This window comes from Pristis pectinata, chromosome 5, assembly GCF_009764475.1.
Source record: "Pristis pectinata isolate sPriPec2 chromosome 5, sPriPec2.1.pri, whole genome shotgun sequence".
Taxonomy (NCBI): domain Eukaryota; kingdom Metazoa; phylum Chordata; class Chondrichthyes; order Rhinopristiformes; family Pristidae; genus Pristis; species Pristis pectinata.
Genome location: NC_067409.1, coordinates 63,349,816 through 63,374,523, shown reverse-complemented (window position 1 = coordinate 63,374,523; position 24,708 = coordinate 63,349,816). Strand labels below are relative to the sequence as shown.

General features: G+C 40.2%; 1 protein-coding gene across 1 annotated transcript in view; it reads left to right on the top strand.

Moving 5' to 3' along the window:
* The first annotated feature begins 10,990 nt into the window (after positions 1 to 10,990).
* agmo (alkylglycerol monooxygenase) overlaps positions 10,991 to 24,708 on the top strand; it is a 188,510-nt gene continuing 174,792 nt past the window's right edge. Inside the window, 1 exon segment of the mRNA XM_052016932.1 lies at positions 10,991 to 11,282. Within this exon segment, the coding sequence (XP_051872892.1) occupies positions 11,160 to 11,282 (123 nt within the window). The 5' untranslated portion in view covers positions 10,991 to 11,159.

Below are 24,708 nucleotides of genomic sequence, written 5' to 3'. Positions count from 1 at the left end.
TATTATTGTCACTTGTACCGAGGTACAGTGAAAAACTTGCCTTGCATACCGTTCATACAGATCAATTCATTACACAGTGCATTGAGGTAGGAACAGGGTAAAAGCAATAACAGAATACAGAGTAAGTGTCACAGGCTACAGGAAAATGCATTGCAGGCAGACAATAAAGTGCAAGGTCAAACACGGTAGATTATGAGGTCAAGAGTCCATCTCTTTGTATAAGGGAACCGTTCAATAGTCTTATCACAGTGGGATAGAAGCTGTCCATGAGCCTGGTGGTATGTGCCCTCAGGCTCCTGTATCTTCTGCCTGATGGGAGAGGAGAGAGAATGACCTGGGTGGGTGGGGTCTTTGATTATGCCGGCTGCTTCACCAAGGCAGCAAGAGGTATAGACAGAGTCCATGATGGGGAGGCTGGTTTCCATGATGTGTTGAGCTGTGTCCACAACTCTCTGCAGTTTATTGCAGTCCCAGGCAGAGCAGGATGAGAGGAATGACTTTCCTTTGTGGAATTGATACAGGATGTTATTAATGGCTTTGATCAGAGCCATTTTTATGCTGTAGCATGGGCTTAAACACAATTGAAGAGATTCATATAAGATGATCAAGGAACAGTAGGCACAAATTTGTCAGGATTTTGGAGGAAAGGAAGCTTGAAAAATGAGGCAATAGTTGCAAGGATGGAGGAATTTCTTTGGAGGTAGCACAGGCTAAAAGCAATAATGGAATACAGAGTAAAGTGTCACAGCTACAGGGAAGTGCATTGTAGGCAGACAATAAGGTGCAAGGTCAAACAAGGTAGATTATGAGGTCAAGAGTCATCTCATTGTATAAGGGAACCATTCAATAGTTTTATCACAGTGGGATAGAAGCTGTCCTTGAGCCTGGTGGTATGTACCCTCAGGCTCCTGTATCTTCTTTTTGGAGTGGTTTGATGATGACAAATTTGAAGAAAAGGCAAGCAAAATCTGATATAAGAGAACCATCAGTGATCTCAGGGAAGGATGAGGGGATGGGTTTAGTGAGCTTAAGAGTGTGTGATGTGGGTACCATGGGAAAGATTGAGCTTGGAAAGACCAGGAAGGGAAGTAGAGAGAAAAGTCGGAGTTCAGAGCTAAGCCAGAGAGTCAACATAAGGTGGGCTTATGGAGCAGTAGCAGAATAGACTCATTCTTGATGACAAGGAAGTTCATGAGCTCCTTGCACATGCTAGAGGTGGGCAAGGAACTGAAGGGTTTGAGAAGACAGTACACAACAGGAAAAAGAAGCCAGGATGATGTGATAATGATGAACTTTGGCAGACTGTAGCAGGCCAATTTTATTTAAATGGTGAGCCAGATCTGACTGTGACTGGATAAACCACTTCTTATTCATATTTGTCCATATCTTTTTGAATAAATGGAGCGAAGCAGAGAGCTTATCCATGTGAATGACCAGGGTGGGGGAGAGTAGTGGCTTAAATAGCAATTAAGGCACAAAAATTGAAGACAAGGGTACGGTTGTGCAGATTGTAGCTGCAGAAGTCATCGTGTGGAAGGTAAAAAGTTAAGACAACTGAAATGTTGTAAGTGCAGCTCCAAGTAAATTGAGAGGAAGAAAATGGGCCTGGAAAGGAGAAGGATTAAGTCCCTTGGGGTCAGGATGCAACCAGGTGTGACTGCTTAAAAGCAGAGATTTTTGGAATGGTTTACTCTATGTCCCTAGGATTTCTAGTGCATGGTTTGTTTGAAGGTGTAGAGTGGAATTTTCTAAGTGACACCATGTTGCTGAGAACTGAACTCACTTCTCTTTGAATCTATACAAATATTCCTCTCACAATTATCAATGATAGAAATAAATGTCCTGAAACAATACTATTTTCCTAAGTTATCCTGATTACAATATTTAATTTAAAATTAGGCATTAAAAGTTTACTCTTTCGAATTGTATATGAAGCTACAATCCCACAGCCTATTTATCATAGCCTTCAATTATGGAAGATTATTTTGTTACATTCCCAAGACTGTGGTCTATTTCTTGATTACCTGGCTGGTTTGAAGTTCTGGTGCGAGCCTCGACTCAGTGGTGGTACTCTGACTGGTGAGTTAGAAGATTGTGAGTTCAGCACGTCCTCCAGAGATTTTGACCTCATAATCTTGGCTGATACTTCAGTGAAGAGGTGCTCTGCTGTGAGACTGCTTTTTAGATGAAACATGAGACAGTGGCTCCACCTACACTGTCAGATGGAATGTGAAAGATCTAATGGCACAACCTGAAGAACAGTAGGTGAGTTCTCGTCGGTAACCCAGTCGTATATTTATTCCTCCACCAAAATCACTTAAACTGGTTTTCTGTCATTATTGCAATGTTTGTGAGACCATGGTGTGTAGAAATTAGCTGCCGCAATCACTACATTATAATAGTGACTTGAAACAAAATAATTGATTGTGAAGCATTTTGGGATCTCAAGTTTCTTCTTTTGTTAACCTGCTTGACCAATAATATTGTTTAGAGGTATAGGGAATGGCAAAGCCCCCACTTGCCCTTCTAGTCTCATGGGCAAGCTCTTGATCTTCACCCAGCACACCCCCTCCCCCCAACCCTCACCTCATGGGACAGAAAACATCACATAGGAATATGTTCTCTGTAAACCCATAACTCATCACTAGGTGGCACAAAGCATTTACCCAACAATGCATGGCACCGTTGCATCTAAATGGGCTGGATATTCTAGTAATAATGATGATAAATCAAAGATGCTCCTAATCTCTGGATTAGACACAAAATCTTACTGACTGCATGTATACAGCTACACACAGAAATCCAGATGTTGCCAGTCCGAGTTCTTTTGCTCCACCAAAAATTCCATGAAAGTAACACCTTGCCCTCTAGCGAACCACCTAAATACATCAAAAAGGAGTGAAATTCCAGTGCTCAGCTCTCAGATGTGAATCAAAATCACCAAAATAAGTTGATGTTTTAATCATGTTTTCCTTCCAGTGTTTTTTATCTCCAACATACTCCAATCTTCTTTCCCATTTTGTATGTGATTTAGCATTGAAATCACTATTCTAACTGACATCTCCTGGCTCAGACTTTAACTGAGTCTTCAATCTGACTGTTTAAGGAGTTATTTTTGACTTTTATTTCAAAAGTCTATTTGACAAGCTTTAGTGAAAACACTATTAAGATAGAGGCACGGCTTTACCCACTAGCCGCAAACCATTCTACATTTCAAATGTCTTGTATGGAAAGTGCTTTATATTAGTTGATTCAAATAGATATTGTTTCACTACAAGACTTGCAAAAAGACATTCTTGCATTTACTTAATACCTTTCACAAGCTCAGGAAATCCCAAATGCTTTACAACCAGTGAACGACTTTTGAAGTGCAATTAAAATTGGCATAAATTCCTTAACTGATTATTAGGAAAGCTACAGTGGGCTGCAGTTTGTGTAAGTGCACATGAAAGTGTTTATGAGAGGAAGAGAACTGTATCTTCCTGTGACTACAATTTTAATGAGTATACAAAATGACAAGACCAAATTGTCAAAATGGATAACTAAAGGACTTTAGCGATGAAGTATTGTGCATTTAAGTCCTTATACTATAACAGAGGAATCTGAAAACATCTGTAACCAATTATAAAAATCTGCAGAACCCTTGTTGAAAGTTACCTTGAGATGGAACTAAACTAGAATTGGAACAGTGAGAAAACTGACAATTGCATGCTGACTCAAGTGGCAAATCTGAAAGTCAGCACTCAACTAATTGATAGGAAAGTTGTTCCAACTCATAGCGTGGGTCAGTTAATGAAAAGGATGTGAAAAATCAGATTTTTTTTCCTTTGTCTGCAATGTGACAATATTTGACAATCCCAAAATAGTGATGTGAAGAAGTGTTTGCTCAATCCATTGTCACTCTCTGGTTGGATCTGCACAGAAGAAATGCAACTATAGAAAGCAATATTGAAGCATATACATTTACATGATCTTCTTCATGATCTCAACTAATTAAGTACTTTTGAAATGTAATCACTGCTATAATACCTACAATTGGCAGCACAAAGGAAATCTGGGAAATCCCACCACTACTGTCTCCATTAAATCCTCCACATTCACCAGAAGGATAAGCAAACCAAAGTTAGTTTCCTCTCTCAGGCCAACATCCTCAGCATTGACTCCTGGTTGCACACTGTTCACAGCCCTGACCACAGAATGCAAAAGCAGATACTTTATTCCGAACTCTTTCTATCAGGCAGGCAAAGGAATTGATTCAGGATGTGCCTCAAAGCCTCCTTCGAAAATATGCAACATCCCAACTGACTTTGTGACTGCTCAAAGTGGAGAAGTAGCATTAACCATTAAGGTGGTGTTGTGAGAAATCCCCATGGCTGTCATGTGACAGTAACAACAATGACCCCCGCTGACTGGAGGACAGCATTGCTCCTCTGATTGGAAGTGATACTACTGTCAATCAAGGTGCAGCTCCACCCACCCCTCAGGTGTGAGAGTACCTTTTGCATCTGACCTTGCCTGACCACTCTGAACCTGCCTGACCAGTACCCTTTGTCTCTGAACCTGCCTGACCATTGGCTGTGGCAGGAACCTTTGTCTTTGACTCCCACACCATTGGCTCGTTCAAACCACAACAGTGAGGCTCCACCCAGCCTCCTAGCACCATAAAAAGGGCTGCTTCCCCTAACCCTTCCTCTTTTGACGACCCCAGGAGTAGTGCGACAACGCTGCAGAGATCATTGGTAAGAGTGCATCACCACATGGTCAGGGGAGCGTTTCACTCAGACTCAGGGAGCGTTAAGGGCCGATGCTAGTGTGGGACAGGCATTGAAGTGTTATATCCTGAAGTTGTACATTGTTACTGTGTGCTTGTGTGTATTTGTGTGTGTGTGTGTGTGTGTGTGTGTGTGTGTGTATTTTACCCCAGTTGCGCTTCCCCTTTCGGGTTCGTGGTATCCTGTGCATGAGTGAGTGAGTGTGTGTCTGTTCCATCCATTCTGTCCCGCGTTTGCCTTTGTGATTAAACTAGTTTTGGTCTACAAAGTTCGAGTCCAGAGTCCTTGATCCTTAAGGCAGTTAAAAAAACAGGTGGTATTAAGAACTTTGAGCACACAGAGGTCCTGCATAAGTGGTGAGAGTGGACCACATTACAAAGTACCCACCTGCCCACTGCTTCAGGCACCTCCTGCCCCTTCCGTGGAAGAGGCTGCTGTTCCCCGACCTGGACTCATCAACCACCTCAGAACCCATTAAACTAGATCGGGAGCAAGTCACCCTTGATCCAGAAGAAGAAAAATGAAGACATGACAGTAAATTTAACCACAGTAAAGTCTCACAAATAGGCAAACCAATAAGGACCACAGCTGTTTTAGTTGTGTCAGTTGAAGGCTAAGTAATAGCAGGTAAAATTAGCAGGTATTCATAAAGTAATTTTAAATAAGATTTACATTCTGTGACTGACTGTAGATGAAGGAGGCAGACAGTAGTGAAAACAAAAATAGAAGATTGGATTGTTAAGTAAACTGCTGGTAAAAGCTTGGGAGAAGCTGTAGATATATTTTATTCAAATGTAGAATAAAGATTGGATTCCTGGTTTGTTATTTAATCTGGTCCAGAAAAACCAAGAAATCCTATTGTTGTACATCACATAATATTTATTACTGTAAATAGCATAGGCCAGTTGTGGGACAGGCCAAGAAGCAGATCAACATGTTCTGCTCAATGTTTTCAAGTTTTCCCTTTCTGTTCCTTGCATTGGTTGTGGCATAACAGTCAAACTTGTTTTATTATGACAATATACCATTTGCCTTGGTGGACCATTAGAATTTTTCAATCAAAAGTGGATCCAAATTATTTGTAAATTGATTCCTGTTACAGAATGCCCATTGTAACAATAAAATTTTTATTAAAGTGTTGGTATCTGTTTGCTTTTTACCACTTAGGTGATAGTGGATGGCAACAGAACACCAGACCTTATTTTGGAGTTTCTGTGACTATTGGAATTGGAATTGGTTTTTTATTGTCACTTGTACCGAGGTACAGTGAAAAACTTGTCTTGCATACCGTCCATACAGATCAATTCATTACACAGTACACTGAGGTGGTACAAGGTAAAACAATACAGAATGCAGAGTAAAATGTCCAGCAACAGAGAAAGTGCAGTGCAAGTAGACCAATAAGGTGCATGTTCATAATGAGGTAGATTGTGAGGTCAAGAGTCCATCTTATCATAATAGGGAACCATTCAATAGTCTTATACAGCAGGATAGAAGCTGTCTTGAGGCTGATGATACTTGCTTTCAGACTTTTCTATCTTCTGCCCGATGGGAGAAGGAGAGAGAGAATGCCCTGGGTGGGTGAGGCCTTTGATTATATTGGCTGCTCTAATGAGGCAGCGAGAAGTATATAGAGAGAGTCCATGGAGGGAGGCTGGTTTCTGTGATGTGCTGAGCTGTGCCCCACAACTCTCTGTAGTTTCTTGCAGTCCCGGGCAGAGTAGTTGCCATACCAAGCTGTGATGCATCCAGGTAGGATGCTTTCTCTTGTGCATCGATAAAAGTTGGTGAGGTTCAAAGGGGACATGCCAAATTTCTTCAGCTTCCTGAGGAAGTAGAGGCGATAGTGACCTTTCTTGGCTGTGGCATCTGCACGGTTTGACCAGGACAGGCTATTGGTGATGTTCACTCCCAGAACTTGAAGCTGTCAACCCTCCCGAACTCAGCACCGTTTGATATAGACAGGAGCTTGTGCACTACCCCACTTCCAGAAGTCAATGATTAGCTCTTTTGTTTTGCTGACATTGAGGGAAAGGTTGCTGTCATGACACCATGTCACTAAGCACTCTATCTCCTTCCTGTACTCCGATTCATCGTTACCTGAGATACAGCTCACTACGATGGTATCATCTGCAAATCTGTAGATGGAGTTAGAGCAAATCTGGCCCATAGTCATGATTTTGTAGGGAGTAAGGAGAAGCTGAGGACGCAGCCTTGTGGGGCACCAGTGTTGAGAATAATCATGCCGGAGGTGTTGCTGCCTATCCTCACTGATTGCGGTCTGTTGTTCAGGAAGTCAAGGATTCAGTCAGGAAGTCAAGGATCCATGGATTATGCCATGAAGGACTATGCTCCTTCTTCCCATTTTTAAATAATAAATTTCATCCATAGTAACTCCCATAATATCTGTCATCATTCAATGTCATCCTAATTTTAAAATCCTAATCTGAAGAAATAAGGCAGTGGAATTAGCTCTTCAATCTCATGACAAACTTGAACTGATTGAATTACTTAACAAAATCTTTCACCAATTTAAAACCCAATGTTATGATCTCAAGTTTTTCTGATCGATGCTTTGAAAAATATATAATTTCTTGCTGGGTTCAGTATTCCATTACCAAGTTAAATCCATCATCTAGGCCAAGCCTTCAGTGCAAAAATTTTGTACCATATACATTCTGGAAACTCCAGAAAAATCAAATAAAAAAATAAAGGGCAGAATGTGAATCAATTAACTTTCATAAACAGTAGACCTGTGGAGAGTAAGCAGGTGGCAAACCAATAACATGGTGGCACTTATTTGTAGGTGCCTTAATCTGGTATGGATAAAAGCAGCTCTTGTTTGATTTTACACAATATATTTGGTGGCATGCTTCTTGGTTCAGGCATTTTGGAGCCTTAGGATGTGTCTCTGGCAGTTCTGTTTTGATAGCTTCTTGGTAGGTTTAAAATTCCAAACAGTTTTTCAGCCAGAGTTGGGTAAATGAAGCAGCAGACTCTCGACTTGACACTCAAAAGATTGTTCTGCAGGTAAAGTAATACAGAAGTGCAAAAAAAAAACTTAGCATGGTGTCAGCTTCAGAGGTCACTTCCAACAAGTTTTGTCATAACTTAAATAGTACTGATAATTGTTTGGGGCAGGTTCAATCAGAGCTTGTTGGATTTGAAGCTTTTTTTTCTGCCTTCTGCTTTGCCATCTGTGAGAAACCTTCAAGCTGATAAGTTGATTCATGTGGCAGTAACGTACTCTGCCACGCGACACCATGAGTCCCATGTGGAAGACCACCATGTACAAAGTTACATCAGAGCAAAGCAGATTTGTGTTGAGAGCCAAAGAAGGGCAAAGGTAAGTGCTGTTCCTCAGCTGTTGACCATAAAACTCACTGTAATGAAAATTGAGTAAACTAGAGCAGTCTGATACAAAATTCAGCAGGTTGCATAAAGTTGGGAGAACTTCCACTTCTTAGATACTTCAATATAAAAATCAGTTTCGATTTAGGCACTTAACCCAGGAAATATATCCCTCCATATAATTTACTTTGCTTCTCTGTATAACGCTGGAACATGAAGAATGTTGGGGTAAAAGCATTGGTCAGCACTGGTGACCATGGAACTGGTATAGATTTCAGGGTTACAATTATAGCACACATTGGAGAATTCAGCTGAGCATCTATAAATAGCATCAACAGGTGAACAACACCAGACAGTTGAAATGACTAGTGCCATGGCAGGGATATGAAGTATAACTATATTGGCCACCTCCCTTGTTTTAGTGACTTTTCACACTATATTAAAACACAGCTACACATACAAAGGGGCTTAATGATTCTTCCTGTTTAACCCCTGGTCACCGAGAAACATTTTTAAATGTGCCAAGCCATTGGAGGACATGACTGTACCATGACCTGGAGAAAAGCAGGAGATGAAACCATGCTCATGAATAAATATCTTAACTCTGACCCAACACTGAAGCTAACTGATTTTGACCTGCTGTGGAAAACATGGACGATGTTTAAATCTGAAAAGGGTGTGATTGCTGTGGCTACGTGATGCAGGAAGGAGGGTGTGACCTTGGTAATGCAGCAGTGAGCAGCAAACTGTGAAAATTGGCAGAGATTAGCAACAGCAATCTGCAAAGGTCTTGAGGGTAGGAAGCTAAGAATGACGGTTGCCTTGACCTTCATGAGCAAAATAGTCCAGGTGCACCCACAAGGCTGCATTTCAGGTTGCAGGAGCTCACAGGTCTTAGGAGGATAAACACAATTGGAGTATTCTCCCTTTATTTGGCTCAGAAATTGATTAGTGAAACCTGGTTCTGAGGTAATAAGCACTATCATTTTAAGACTAGTTACGTTGAAAATATCAGTGCAATGAAATTAGTGTGTTGCAAGACCATTAACACAATTTAGGGAAGTAATTTGCTGGAGAAAAAAAAGGTTACGGTGAATGAAAATCCCACTGAGAAATGAGTAAATGAATTGCCATACACATCCAGAAATGTACACAGAGTTGCTTGCCACTTTTCAGCAGCACAGCACTTTTATAGTAGTTGTATGAATACATTTATTTTTATAATTTATAGATTTTCCTGGGTTATGGCATATTTCATTCAGTGTTTAGGTAACCGTGTCACTTATCAGCCTGATGAAACTTGGTGCAGGGCCCATCTGCAGTCTCACACTGGAAACCAGAGGATAAGCAAGTATTGTAAACTTGGCCCTATTTTGACAGGCTGGTTTCTACTTCACAATTACTCGCTCAATGATTGATGCCGGTAAGAAACACTGGAGTTTTCATATCAAAAATGAAAAGCACCATCTATGATCCCCCCCAACTCCATCCCTAGTAAGGCCTCAAGGTTGTTACTTGTGCCAAGAGAAAGTGGATTGTAGGTGGATTTACTGTGTACCCACATTTCAGAAATGTTAAGTGGAATAAAGAGGTGGTGGTTTAGTGTAATGTCTCACTCAATTTGCAACTTTGCTGGCACTCAGCACTCTGAATATTGTATTGTGCTGAGGTAATATGGACTCAACATTACATAAACTTTAGGCTAACATTCATAGCATATGCTATGTATCTTTATCCCTCTATTACTTTTTTTTTATTTGCACAACTTTTGCCTTGCTTTCTCAGTGCCTATCAGGCATCATGCTACAGATGGGATAGAGTTTGCTTAACTAAACATAAACAAAGCAAAGTCATCCAGTTTGGCTCTCATCCATTGGCATAGGTCCTTCAACCAACTTCTGCCCCTGTCTGATTGCTCAAGCTCATCCAAATAGGGTAGGATTTTATAGATCTATTAGATCCAATATTAGCTCCCACACCACTGCATTCCTACCTGATCATCATTGTTGCTAAAAGCTTTGCTTCTTGAAATTCATGTTCTTGAATGCTTTCAAAGAGATCCTTGCAAGATTCAATTTACATAAACTATAAAAAATTTAAAAACCTTAGTAGTACTAAGCTCTGTTCATCTCTTAATGTTTCTTCACCAATGTGCATTCAAATTTATTTTTGTTCACTCTGGTATCCCCTAGCTCTGTAATATTCTCAAGCTTTGGGAGAATGAGAGGGCAGTTATTTTGCCGCTGGGCTAGTATTACAGAGGTCTAGTCTGATAGTCTTGAAATGTGGGTTCAAATCCAACTAGAGAAATTAAGATAACTAAATAATTCTATAATCTGAAAAGTAATATGATATTATAAATAATGGTAAGAAGTCATCTGGCTCACTGATGTCCTTTTTCCCTCCAGTCCCAGACACACAACAATGTAGTTAACTGTAACTGAGAGGGTAAAAAACATAAGATATAAAAACAGAAGTAGACCGTTCACTTCCTTGTGCCGACTCAGCAATTCAATAAGATCATGGTTGGTCTCTTACTTCGGTGCCGTGTGCCTGGCCTGACCCAGTATCTCTTGATTCCTTTAATATCTTAGTGTGCTCAACGCGTCAGGCAGCATCTGTGGAGAGAGGCATAGAGTCAACGACCTGAAACTGGACAACTCGCCTGCTGAGAAATTGAAGCATTTCTGTTTTATTTCAGATGTCCAACATCTGCAGGATTCTACTTAACATAAATAATAATATTTGGTGTTTTTCAACAATCTGTATGCACTCCTGCTAATAGCATGTTGCAATCCGTCTTTGCTCTCTTGCTCGCCAGATAGAAAGGGCACGGGACGTTGCAGCATAACCCCCTCCTCCTTGACTGGATCTGTTCTCCGGCCCGCCTTCTTGCCTTGCTTCCCAGCTGGGCTCCTCCTGCCAATGTGTCAGTAAGGAACTGTTGCTTGCTTCCCGCTGCAGTGGAACGGCCGTCCCTCCCCGATCCTTTTGCGAGCCGTGTTTCCTGACTCCCTTCTCCTGGCAACACGAGCTATGCTGCGACCCTTGCAACTCAACCTGTCGCTTTCGCAGGGAGTCAGGCTCTTGTTCTATGGGCTGACCCCCAGCGAACCCTCCTGCAGCGAGCTAGAGGAGGTGCAGGACTACGTGCAGCAGGTGAGCCGCCCAGCCTTGGCAACCCCATCAACGGTTTGCATTGCCTTTCTGCTTCGCTTTGGATCAAACACTCCATCGAGCAAGTTCACCAACAATACTTCCGTGTCAGCAGACCATTGCAGTGTTCAGCGTAACTATACTGCACGCTATTTCCGCAGGACAAGTCGACTGGGCTGTGCTGTTTGTTACAGGCCTGTGGCAGGGCGATAATATAGACGCAGGAGGCACCCCACGGAAGTTTCACAACGGTCACATTTTTGTTATGAGAAACAATTCCTTGTTACATCTCTCACTTTTTCATTCCCATCTTCGTTTCTTTATAGATAGACAGTGGTGGTTAGCAGAACATGGACAGCTCCAAATATTGTCCCATGTGCTTATAACTTATATTGTGTCTCTAATTAGGTTGAAGTGAAATCAGGGTTTATTTATTTGTTAGAGTTAACAATATTGTGATACAGTATTAACCTCTCAATCCCAAGTTTGTTAGTCCTTGAGAGAACTTCCAACCTTTGTATTCTGATATATGGAATTGGGTTCATACATCCTATTAACACTGCTGAACTCTTAGGGTCCTGTGGGACTAAGGTGGAAGGACTGAGATTAGTGGTGTTCAATCAGTGAGTATGGGAGCCCATTTTCCTTGAGTTATTGGATGAGTAGCTTTTCACGGAGGGTATTAACTACATCTGAATCTATATGTTAATAGAAATGTATTTCTTAAAACCATGGCAATTGAAAGGAATGAGGGGAGTATCTGGAAATGTGACAGCGAGTATGTGTTGATTTTCTGCTGTGGTGCTCGATACTAAGAGGAGGTGGGTATCTGTTGAGGCTGAATACATCTTGTCCTATCATGGCCAGAATTGCACACTACCCTTTAGTTCTGACAAAGGGTCTTTAACCTAAAATGTTAACTCTGTTTCTCTTCCCACAGATGCGGCCAGATCTGCTGAGTATTTCCGGCATTTTATGTTTTTATTTTAGATTTTCAAAATTTGCAGTTTTTTAAATTGATTTCCAGCCTTTGGGATTACATTTTTTCAATCTGAATTTCTAGTCAAAACAAACTGAAAGGAACTCAGAACATTCAATTTCTCAATGACTTGCTGTGAAGAAGTAGAATAGTACATGGATGTCATCAAATGGCAGAAGTGAGTTATAACATGATTAACAAAGATATTGGAAGGTATGGAGACACAAGAGTCTGCAGATGCTGGAATCTGCAGCGAAAAAAAAACTAAACTGCTGGAGGGACTCAGCGGGTTGAGCAGCCTCTGTGGGAGGAAAGGAATTGTCAATGTTTTAGATCAAGAAAATGCATCAGGACTTCCTGCTCCCAAACCCTTTGCCTCCCTTCTGCACTCTCAGTCCTGATGCAGGAAAAATGCGACGTGCAAAACTTATTTTTTTAAAAAAAAGAATTAAATGTGGTAAATATTATTGAACAAATCAAAAAATAAACAAAAAGCATAAGAACACCTGAATAATTTTAAAACTTTTAACTATACTCAGTTAATTAAAAAAATGTGAACAACCTTTTTCTCTGGATCTGTACTTTTCCATTCAATCAAATAGAGCCGCTATTTCGGCACCAAACATCTGGGAATTGCCACAAATTTGTATCTGGTGCCGGACTCCATGAGGAGTCCATCATCAGTGCTCAGCTGTGAAATTGCCGGTGAAGAGCAGCCAGCACTTGGGCTGGAATCCTGAACTCGGTGGAACTTACTCAGAGAAATGGTGGCAATTCCAAGCAGAACTTTCAGCATCTCCCTGCATGATTTGGCTGATCAGAGCAAACACATACATGATGTACCTTAAGTGTTGCCACTTGTGGTTTAGCCTGTAATCTAGAATTACCCAGGAGCAGGAAGATTTTACAGCTGGAATGGGAGAACAAGGAAGGATTACATTACTAGCCCATGTTTGTTGCTTCTGAATGTGTGCACTGTTATAGTTTATCAATTCAAAGATGTGAAAGGCCTAGACACATAACTGATAAGATTCTGGCCATGTGCATGTCCAAAGGAGTGAGATAAGAGGAGCGAGATTGACTAAAGAGTGAAATGACTGAGCTTGTCTTCATCCCAGAAGTTATATTTGAGGCCTATTCTATCCACTGATTCATGTTTCTGTAACTTCATTCTATTTGTATCACAATTTTAGCCAACAATACTTGGCCTTTCACTGCAGAACAAATCTGAGTTGTGAGAGAGTAAGAGGGTGGTTTAACAGATTTTTATAATATGTTTGTTGTAGGAAGAAGGATTATTATGTGCAAGTAAATATGCCTTGAAGCAATTATAAACCAGTTGGAAATATCAAGCTCATGAAATGTTGTTAGGTTTACAGATTTTGGAAACAACTACCTCCTACTGAATTATTCTTAACCATGATATTGCCATGCATGTGCATACACAGAAAAAAACAGTAAGTGGGGAGTAATTTAAGGCCTTTGAAGCTATCAATTCAAGCTGTTTGTTTCATTTAATTACATATAATATGTGGCATGAATTTGTTTCTATACAATTAAATAACAATTATGGCAATTTTCACCTAACTTAAACAAGAAATATTACTGTAAGATTTCTTTTTGCAACAGCTAATCCTGTGGCATCTGGAAAAATCTCAAGGTGGAGGACACAATCCAATTAAAATATTAAAATGAAAGGTGAATTGAAATAATAGTGTTAATACCAAGCCCAAAAATGAATGGTCTAATTGATTATCGAGACAGAGAGTAGAAAACTGAATTGAGTCTTGAATTTAACTGTGAGGACAATAGTAAGTAGAAGAGTGTAATGTGAAGGATTTTTTGATGGCTGGTCAACATTGAAGAAACAGCATTATAAGAAATTCTGCATACAAGTGCAGAGGCAGGATTGATGGTCATTGTGTTGTTGACTGAAACTTTGAAATTTTTTTTGAACACACTTTGTTTCAAAAGCCATTGCAGTTTCAAAGTTATGCAGATTGTATATTTTGTCACTATATAACCAAAAGCAGAAATCATGGTAACATGGCATTACACCATAGCACCTTGAAAGTGTGGGTGAATAAGTTGCACCTTGTGTTGTGCATGCCTTATAGTCTTTTTGCCTTCTTGCAAATGATCATAAGGAATAGGAACAGGAGTAGGCCATTTGGCCCCTTGAGCCTGCTCTGTCATCCAATAACATCATGTTTGTTCCATTTTACAACCCTATTGCTATAACCCTTGATTTCCTTTCTGATTAAAAAAAATTTAAACATCTCAGCAATGAATATATTCAAGGATTCAGCCTCCACAACTTTTTTAGGGCAAGGGATTCCAAAGACTCACAACTGTTTAGTATATATTAGAACTGTTTAGAACATAGAACAGTACAGCACAGGAACAGGCCCTTTGGCCCATGATGTCTGTGCTGAACAGAGTGTCAAATTAAACTAAATCTCTTTTGCCTGCACACAATCCATATCCTTCCATTCCTTACATATTCATGTGCCTATATGAAAGTCCTTAAATGTCACTATCATATGTGTTTCCACCACTACCCCGGGAGTCTGTTCCAGGCACCTACCACTCTCTGCGTAAAAAAAAAATCTTTCCCCATATTTCTCCTTTAAACTTTCCCCCTCTCACCTTAAATGCATGCCCCGTAGTATTTGTATTTCTCACCTGGGAAAAAGATTCTGACCGTCTACCCTATCTATGCCTCTCATAATTTTATAAACTTCTTTCCGGTCTCCCCTCAGCCTCTGATGCTCCAGAGAAAACAATCCAAGTTTGTCCAACCTCTCCTTATAGCTCATACCCTCTAATCCAGACAGCATCCTCTTCTGTACCATTTCCAAAGCCTCCACATCCTTCCTGTAATGGGGTGACCAGAATTGCAGCCTAACCAAAATTTTATATAGATGCAGTATGACTTCCTGACTCTTATACTAAATTCCCCAACCAATGAAGGCAAGAATGCCATATGCCTTCACTGCCACACTGTCAACTTACGTGGCCACTTTCAGGGATCTATGGACTTGGACCCCAAGATCCCTCTGTACATCAGTGCTGTTAAGGGTCCTGCCATTAACTATAAACTTCCCCCTTAGGCAACATAATCAAAGACCCCACCCACCCTGGACATTCTCTTTTATTCCCCCTTTCATCAGACAGAAGATATAAAAGCCTGAAAGCACGTACCACCAGACTTATCCCACTGTCATAAGACTATTGAATGGACCTCTTGTACAATAAGATAGACTCTTGACCTCACAGTCTACCTTGTCATGGCTTTGCACCTTATTATCTTGCTGCACTGCACTTTCTATGTAACTGTAACACTATATTCTGCATTCTGTTATTGATTTTCCCTTGTACTACCTTAATGTACTGATGCGATCTGTATGGATGCCATGCAAAACAATTTTTTTTACTGTACGTCAGTACATGTGACAATACTAAACTGTTATTCACTGTTTCTTGCAAGTTAGCCAATCCACTATTCATGCTAATATATCACTTATAACACCATGAGATGTCAGCTTACAAAGTATCTGAGCGTGTGGCACCTGGTAATATATTTGGAATTTCAAAAGTATTCAACATCTTCTGGTTCCCCTCTATCCAGTGTGGCTGATACTTTCTAAAAAAAAACTCCATTAAATTTGATAGATATAAGTTCCTTAACTCTGCTTGATCAGATTATGATTTTCCAAATGTTTGGTTATTACCGTCAGGATAATTGATTCCAAAGTTTTTCCAATAATCAGTGATGGACTTTCTGCCTCTCTTTTTGAAAAAGGATATTATATTGGCATTTTTCCAATCTTTTGGAATGTTTCCAGAGCTTAAAGAGTATTGGAAGATTACGACTAATGCATCCACTATTGCTTAGCCATTTCTTTTTGGATCCTATGATGTAAACCATCAACTCCATGGAGTTATCAGTCTCTAACCCCCTTACTTTATCTAATACTAATTCTTTAGTCATGATGATGGTATTTAGTTTCTCTTCCGTATTTTTTCAGTCATATCATAGTGTCTGCTTTTGAAAAACAGATGTTGAATGTGCTCATGCTAACATGTTGTGGTTGTACGTAGTGAATTTGCTTCAAAGGCCAATTTGGGCAGAAATTTGATATCTCCCACTACCTGCCCCAACCCCAATGTGGTGACAGTGCAGTTTATGTTGCACACAAATTACTGGTTTCTGCATTTCATTTGTACCAAATAGTTGGTTGAAGAAAAGGTTTGGATAAAAGAAAATGGGAACAGGGTAGTCAAGTGGGTAGCCAAATATGAATTAGCCATCTCTACATTATAATTTTTAAGCAAGCATAAATAATTCTTTCTCATGGGTCTACAGCAGAGTCAATCTCAGTGGAAAGCAGTGTCAATCAAGGCTGTGTCATTATTTTGAAATGTTCTTCAACTTTTTTTCCAATGGGAAACTATCCAACGTATGGCCACATCCAAAACCAAAGTCATCCTAGCCTCAATAATTTAGCTGCACTATATAGATGACCTTTGGATTTTTCTGCACTTGAAGGTCAAGCTCCAAGCTGTTGTTGACTCATTCATTGATAGGATGGGGCTTACACTGAATATCTACAAGACAAAGTCCTCTGTTAAACTGCCCACACAATGCAACAAGGAAGGTTCATGGAGATACCCTTAAACTCAGGAACCATTTCTCACTGAAGGTAGATGTCGATGGAATTCATCACTGCCTTCAAGGAGCAAGTGCAGCTGTTAATCGATTAAAGGAAAGGTGTTTGAAGATCTAGTCCTCAAATTTAACACAAAACTCATGGTCTGTCTGGCAGCACTGATCCCTGCAGTCCCGTATGCCTGAACTACCTCAAGGCACTGGAAACATATCATCAATGCTGTCTCTGAAATGGATAAGTGAACCAATGACCTTTTCTAGGCCAACATCTCCAGCAGTGGGCCCTAAGACCTCTTGGTTGAATACATTGGGTAGGCCACATTGTTTGAATGCTCAAACCAGACTCCTGATACAGGCACTTTATTTCAAACTCTGTCCTGGGAGCAGATTTTAAGATGGACAGAAGAAAAGATTTGCAGGTATACACAAAGTCTCCTTGAAAATGCAACATATCCATTGACTCCTGGGAATCCCAGGCTCTTGACTGCTCAAAGTGGAGAAGGAACACTTGGGCTGATATTGAGAATGTTCAGCCCCTCTGTCAGGAGCACACAGAAACCCAGTGATAAAAGTGGACCACCTCACAATCTACACAACTGCCATCAAGCACCTTCCTTCCTTCCTCACCTACCCCTATGCAAACCACTTCACCGTCCCCCTTCTCCCTTCCCCACCATCAGAAGCCTCCTGACCCATGGTTCCTACATTGGCTGATCAGCTGCTTCAGAACCCACTAAACCAGAATGGAAATATACCAGTGTCAGTCATATAATTGTTATATGTCTGTCATAAATTTTGTTCACTGAAGATTTTTGGTAAAGCTGAATTTTAATGTAAATTTTATCCAAATGATCATTTGAGTCAATTATTGCCAGTGTTAAATATGTCTGTTCTGGTTTTCTCCAAAATTCTCAGCTAATTTGTTTCTTTATCTCTCCTGAGACTTAAATAAACTGATTGGATGCAGCACTAAATTATTTCATTTACACATTTATCTAAACGACTCTCTATCTTTTTTTTTCAGATGAAGTGGGATGGGGCTAGAGAGAGAGAGATTTACTGATTCAGAAGGACATTATTGTGTTTTTGACCTGCAGTGCTTGTAGCTTGTTTTTGACCTGCAGTGGAAAGTTTAAGAAAAAACATGTTTTTTTCAAATGACCTTTAATGCTTCACTACATTATGTCATGGTTGGCCTTTTCTTGAAACCCACCTAACTGATAAATTGTTCAATTGAACAATCATTCACATGTCACTTTTTTATTAAATTGATATTGACATATTAAAGAAACCTCATTTTGTAAAGAGTACAGGTGCTCTCTGTATTCCTGGCAGCTTGATTGCAGGGAATAACAAATGTATGTCATTGGCTAGTCATTAAAATCATTTTAGAAGATTATTAAGTGGTTGTGCATTGATCAGATTTCTGGCACTTTGAGAATAATTGGGAGAAAAAGTAAAATCATTCCTTCTTTAATTAATAATTCACTTGGCATTTCTTTCCATTGGGGAGCCTGGGTAAGTGAGTAATTGTAGAACAGCCATGTTTATTACCAGTAACAATGTAAGACAGTGTTAAGTATATCCTTATCAACTTCATATCCACAATGTTTATCACATACTCTTTGAAAAGTTTAAAGAGTAGTTCCTTCATTAATACTTACTTACTTAAAGATTCTGAGTCAACTCACAGTCTGGTTCCATTTTAGTATTGCCAAAAGGGCACCTTTTCCACAAGTTATTGACAGCTGCCCTGAAACATGCAGCTTAATTGACCTTGTCCCATTTTACGTAATGCTACCATCATGAATTTACTTGGAACTTGAATTCAGAACTGAAAGCTGGTTCAAAGGTTGTTTACTTTGTAATCAGATAGAATTTATTACCAGCAAAAGCAAACTACTGGGGGAACTCAATGGGTCAGGCAACATCTATGAAGGCAAAGGGATGGTCGACATTTCAGGTCAAGATGCTGCATTAGGACTGAGAGTTCAGAGGGGTGATAGCCAGTATAAAGAGGTGAGAGGGAGAGGTGAGGTAGTGTCATGAACCAGCAACAAAAGAAACACACTGAGCATGATTCAGTGTTAAAAACTATTTTATTAATCACTACTATTGATAATACGTAAAATAAAAGTAAAAATGTTAGTATGTTAGAATTCAAGAATGTTAAACCTCGAACGTTAACCCCAAAACTAAACTCTTCGTGTGTGTGTGTGACAAAGTCCAAAACTCCCAGTTCCTGAATGGTTCTTAAAGTTCAGTTCCGCAAGCCATAAGGTGAAACATGAGCAAGGGCTTCTTCAACAACCACCGTTGTCTGAAGATAAGATGTAGATGTAGAAAAACATAGAGAGAGTACATACGAAATCCAAATGTTCCACGATGGAACCCAAACGACACTTCAGTGTTTACTCGGTAGTGACTTCCTCACCCCGAAAAGCATCCGAACCGTGGTCGTCCACATACAAATACCTGTTTCCTTCTACAGGTCAGCAACAAAGTGAACTCCACCGGATTACTTCCAACTTCCATACATGGATTTCAGTGGCAAACACAGTTATTGTTTCTCATCCATCGATAGAGAAAACAAGCAGGCTGGTGTCTCTCTCCCTTCTCTCTCTCTCTTTCTTCTTCTAACTTCTTCAACAACGTCATTACGTCCTTTATCTTCTATTGACGTAAGCACGCCCCACACACACATACACACACACTCTCTATCTTAAAGGGACTTTCACTGAGTCCGTAACAGGTAGGAATTGGTAGGCAATAGGTGGTACCAGGTGAGGAGGGTGATGATAGGCAGGTAGAGTCAGGTGGGGGAGCGGACAGTGGAGGTAGAGACAGTCTGGTAGGTGATAAATGGAGACACAGGCTGCAGATGCTGGAACATGACAAGTAACGGAAGTAGTAAGTAGAACCAGAAAAAGGAAGGATGATGGGCAGAAGGAAACAGTTGGACGAGGGGATAGGAGACCCATTAGGCTAACTGTGTGGGTGATAGGCAGATGGAACCAGGTAGGGGAATGGAACAAAATTGGGTGACAGCAGCAGGAGGTTCAGGGGAAGGGTGGCTGGGAGAACCCTTCCTTTTTCTCTTTCCTCCTCTGTCTCTATCTATCACCCACTAGCTGTGTTTCCCCAACTCCACCCCTCCCCCACCTAGATCCAATATGTCCATCATCCCCCTCCTCATCAGGTTCCACCTATCGCCTGCCAGCCCCTGCTTTGCCCCTCCCTTTCACCCCATTATACTGGCTATCTCCCCTCTACACTCTCAGTCCTGATGCAGGGTCTCAACCCAAAACGTTGACTCCACAGTTGCTTCCTGATCTGCTGAGTTCCTCCAGTGGATTATTTTTTCCTCCCGATTACTGCATCTGCAGTCTCTTGTATCTCCAGAATTTATTACTAGTTGGACCATTTTACCTCTGTATTACCATGTACCTCTTATTATTGGTTTATTATTGTCATATGTACCAAGTTACAGTGAAAAGCTTTTGTTTTGCATGCGATCCAGACAGATCATGCACACATAATTACACTGAGGTAGTAAAAAGAAAACAGAATGCAGAATATAATGCTGCAGTTACACTATCACTTCATATTCTCTCCTGGTGAGGAAATGCCATAACATATTGGTTGCTTAACATATGATGAGCATTTGATGACTTTGGGTCTGTATTTGATGGAGTTCAGAAGGATGAAAGGGGATCTCATTGAACACTACTGGATACTGAAAGGCCTGGATAGAATGGATGTGGAGAGGATGGTTCCAATAGTAGGTGGGTCTGGGATCTGAAGGCCCAGCCTCAGAATAAGGGGATGTCCTTTTAGAACTGAGTTGAGGTGGAATTTCTTCAGCCAGATGTGGTGAATCTGTGGAATTCGTTGCCACAGAGGGCTGTGGAGGCCAAGTCATTGGGTGTATTTAAAGCAGAGATTGACAGGCTCTTGATTGGTAAGGGGGTTAAGGGTTCTGGGGACAGGGTGGGAGAAAGGTTTAAAAAAAATCAGCCACGATTGAATGGTGGAACAGACTCGATGGGCTGACTGGCCTAATTCTGCTTATATATTGTAGTATTATGGTTTATGGACTAAATAAAGGAAAGCAAGTTTGATTTGTTCTTGGTAGTTGTAAATGATGTAAATCTTGTTGGAATTGTTTATTTGCAATGCACAATATGAAAATGGTAAATATATTAATTGCAACATTATTGTTCAAGGGTAATTGTGAAGAATGTTCAGAAAAAGAACCAAATAAGTACAAAATTAGACTAGATCTGTTGATAAGTACTTAATAACTTATAGTTCCATACTTCATTACACTAGCTATTAACTCACAGAAGCAATTCATGATTAATATCAGAAATAATTTATGTGTATGGTAAATTTTAAATTAATAGTTACTTTTGTTGATTAAATTTCCAGTATTTCAATTCAAGTATCAGTCAACTTGATACAGATACATAACTTTAATGCCTCAGTTGCTGAGCAAGTAAACACACTAAGTTACAAATTACTGCCTACTAATTTATCACCAATTTGTAATGCTAAATGTGCTGTGTGGTAGTGGCTCTGTGTTCTACTCCTGAAATTTGATTCATTTTGCACTACCAATGGGATGAATTTATAGGCAAAGATGAATACTTTGGATGATCAAAAATGTTTGATCCAAAATGTGCTCAGTTGACTTCAATCATCCAGTGAGGGAGTAAGGACAAGAAAGTTGGTTTAGTGATGCTCAGCAATTTTCATTGGGCAAAATTATATCATTTTGTTCTTTGAGGAGTGGCCAGCAGTTTAAAGCAGAGTCATTTTGGTAATGACCACTTGTAATTTCTTTTGCTTCAGGAAATCCAACCTCTTACTTCATCCTGCATCCATAATATTTGTGTGGCTGGTCCACCTGAATTACATGTCATCGATGGTGGGGGATCCAGTGATGGTATCGTAAGTTGGTGGTTGGGCCCTCTTTTATTGAAGATGGTCACTGCCTGGCACTTGTGTGATGTGAACGTTACTTGTCACTATTCAGCTTATACATGAATGTTGTCTAGACCTTCCTGCAAGCAGGCATGGACTGTTTCATTTTCTAAGCAGTTGCAAATGCAACTGAACATTGTGTGATAATTAGCAGCTATCACCACTTCTGACCTTATGATGAAAGGAATGTTATTAATACTGAAGATGTTTGGACTTTGAAGAACTCCCACAGTGAAGTCCTAATGGTGGGATGATTAAGGTCTAATCGCCACAATCATCTTCCTTTGTACCAGATATGATTCCAGCTGTTAGGGTGTTTTCTCCTTGATGCCCATTGATCAGTTTTACAAGGGCTTCTTGATGCTATGCTCAGTGAAATGCTGTTTTGTTGTCAAGGGCAGTCACTCTTATCTCAACTCTAGAATATAAATCTTTGGTCCATGTTTGAACCAAGGTTCTAATGCAGAATGAAGCTGAGTGATCCTGGCAAAATGTAAACTGTGCGTCAGTCAGCAGGTTATTTTGAGTACGTGCCACTTGATAGCACCATTGATGAATAGTCAATCACTTTGCTAATGATTGAGAGTAGACTGAGTGAGGTGGAAATTAGCTGGACAAAGTTAGCCTGCTTTTTGCGAACGTTATGGGTATGCAACAGTGGCACACTCAACACTGTTTAATATTTTGTTGTTACTGGTAAAGACTGTGGCTGTTCTACAACAACTAACTTTCCAGACTCCCCAATGGAAAGCAAGTGCCAAGTGAATAACTAATGATTAAAGAAACTGCTTTACTTTGTTTGCTTAATTATTCACGCCATATCTCAAAAATGCCAGGAATCTGATCAATGTGAACTGTTTTGTGCTTTAATCTTCTAATGGCTAGCCAATGACAGGTGTTGGTTATTTTCTCCAATCGTACCTTTTGGAACAAACACAGTACCTGTATTTCTCAAACAGTTTTTTTTTCCAGGGCTACTCGCCTTCAATCTTCATTAGAGCCTGAGCAGTTTCCCGCATTATTGAGTAGATGTCATTGTATATTTTTCAGTGGTGTAACTATATTAGAACAGCTTGGCTGGAGATGTTAGTTTTCTAGTGCAGTACCACAGCTGGGATGTTTCTGATCCCATAGCCTTTCCTATATCCATTGCTCACAACCATTCGTTTATATTACATAAACTGAATCAAATTCGGCTGAAGACTGGCTTATGTGATGGTGGGAATCTCGGGAAGAAGCCAAAAATAGATCATCTATTTACACTGCTGGCTTAGGATGATTGAAAATGCTTCAGCATTGCCTTTGGTAATCAACTGCTAGGCTCAGCCACTGTTGTAGATGGAGATGTTCTTGGACCTCTCTTCTCCTAAAGCTTGATAGACAAAAATCTTTATTAATATTTTATTCGTTCAGTTATCAGCTACACTTTATTAATATTATGGAGATATAGCAACATTTAAGTTGAGTTGGTGGTTAGATTTTATGAATTTTCAGGAGATTATTATCTACCTTGGATCAGTGATATCACTTTGCCTCCATCAGAAGATCATGGTTGAAACCCCACTTTGGAGAGGTCAACACGTAATCTAGGCAAACAGTTCAATGCACTGAAGTTCGGGTGCTGTATTGTTGGAGATGCTGTCTTTTGGATGAGACTTTTAGCAACTGATTTGCTTTGCCATTTTTGAAATAAGCATATTCTGGAATGAGTTCATAGTTTGAATGAAAATGTAGCATGAGGAGTTTGTGGCCAGTCTCCATTTCACATTGTGAAGACACAATAACAGCCTCAGTATGGATCCTAAAATTAAAGCTTGCCACAGAAAATAATGGGGAATATTCAAAATCTGTTACAGCTTAACTGTGAACTGCATTCATCAAAAGCACGTGTACAAAAAGCCTAAAGCTAACATTTTCAATTCTATTTCACCAATGTTTACCACTGTACAGTATATCCAATGTTCCCTGGAGGCCTGCAAAGACATAATAGATTAGTATGCTGTCTTTCATATCTGAAACCTGAATTTGAATCTAGTCCAAGCCGTTGGAGTGAATGACTCACTTTTCGTCGGCATTATTGATCCTCTGAAGTGAGTTTGGACAGACATATCCTAGACCCTGCTGGGTAAGAGTCTATAGCGCAAAACTGCCAGCAAGCTGACATAATTTGGCAATGTCAGAAAATACAATATTGGCCATCTAGTCTGGATGCAAGGAGTCAATCTTGCTAACCCTCCACACCCAGAAATCAGGTGATGAGGCTTGGAAACCCCTCAGCGGGGCATAAGCATCATGGTGCATAATCTTGAAGTCCTTCTTGTGGAGCACCCTGATAGCCTTTTAGGGGCAGAATTTTGTCTCTTCTTGAAGCCTGTGAAGCTTTTTCTACCGTTTTTAAATGATGGCCACTCCAAAAACTCGAACACATAAGCTGATACCAGCATAAACTAAGGGAGTGCTGCATTGTCAGAGATACCTTATTTAAGTAGAGATATTAACATTAAAGTCCCATTGATCATCCCACCCACCTCCTCTGCCACCACATTATGCAAGAATTTGAACTGGACTCCAGTCCAATAATTCTCCCCCAACCCATGTCCAGTCATTTCGGGAGGTGCTACTAGTGGTCTCCACTCACCATCCTTCTGTCTTTACCTCGGTTGGACATGGAGAGACAATCTCGCTGACTCTCCACATTCAGGAATCAAATGTTGAGGCTTAGTTAGGGCTCAGGTGGTTTAATCCTGAGTCCCTCTTCTCACATTTCCTTGATGGTCTTTTATAGGAGAAAA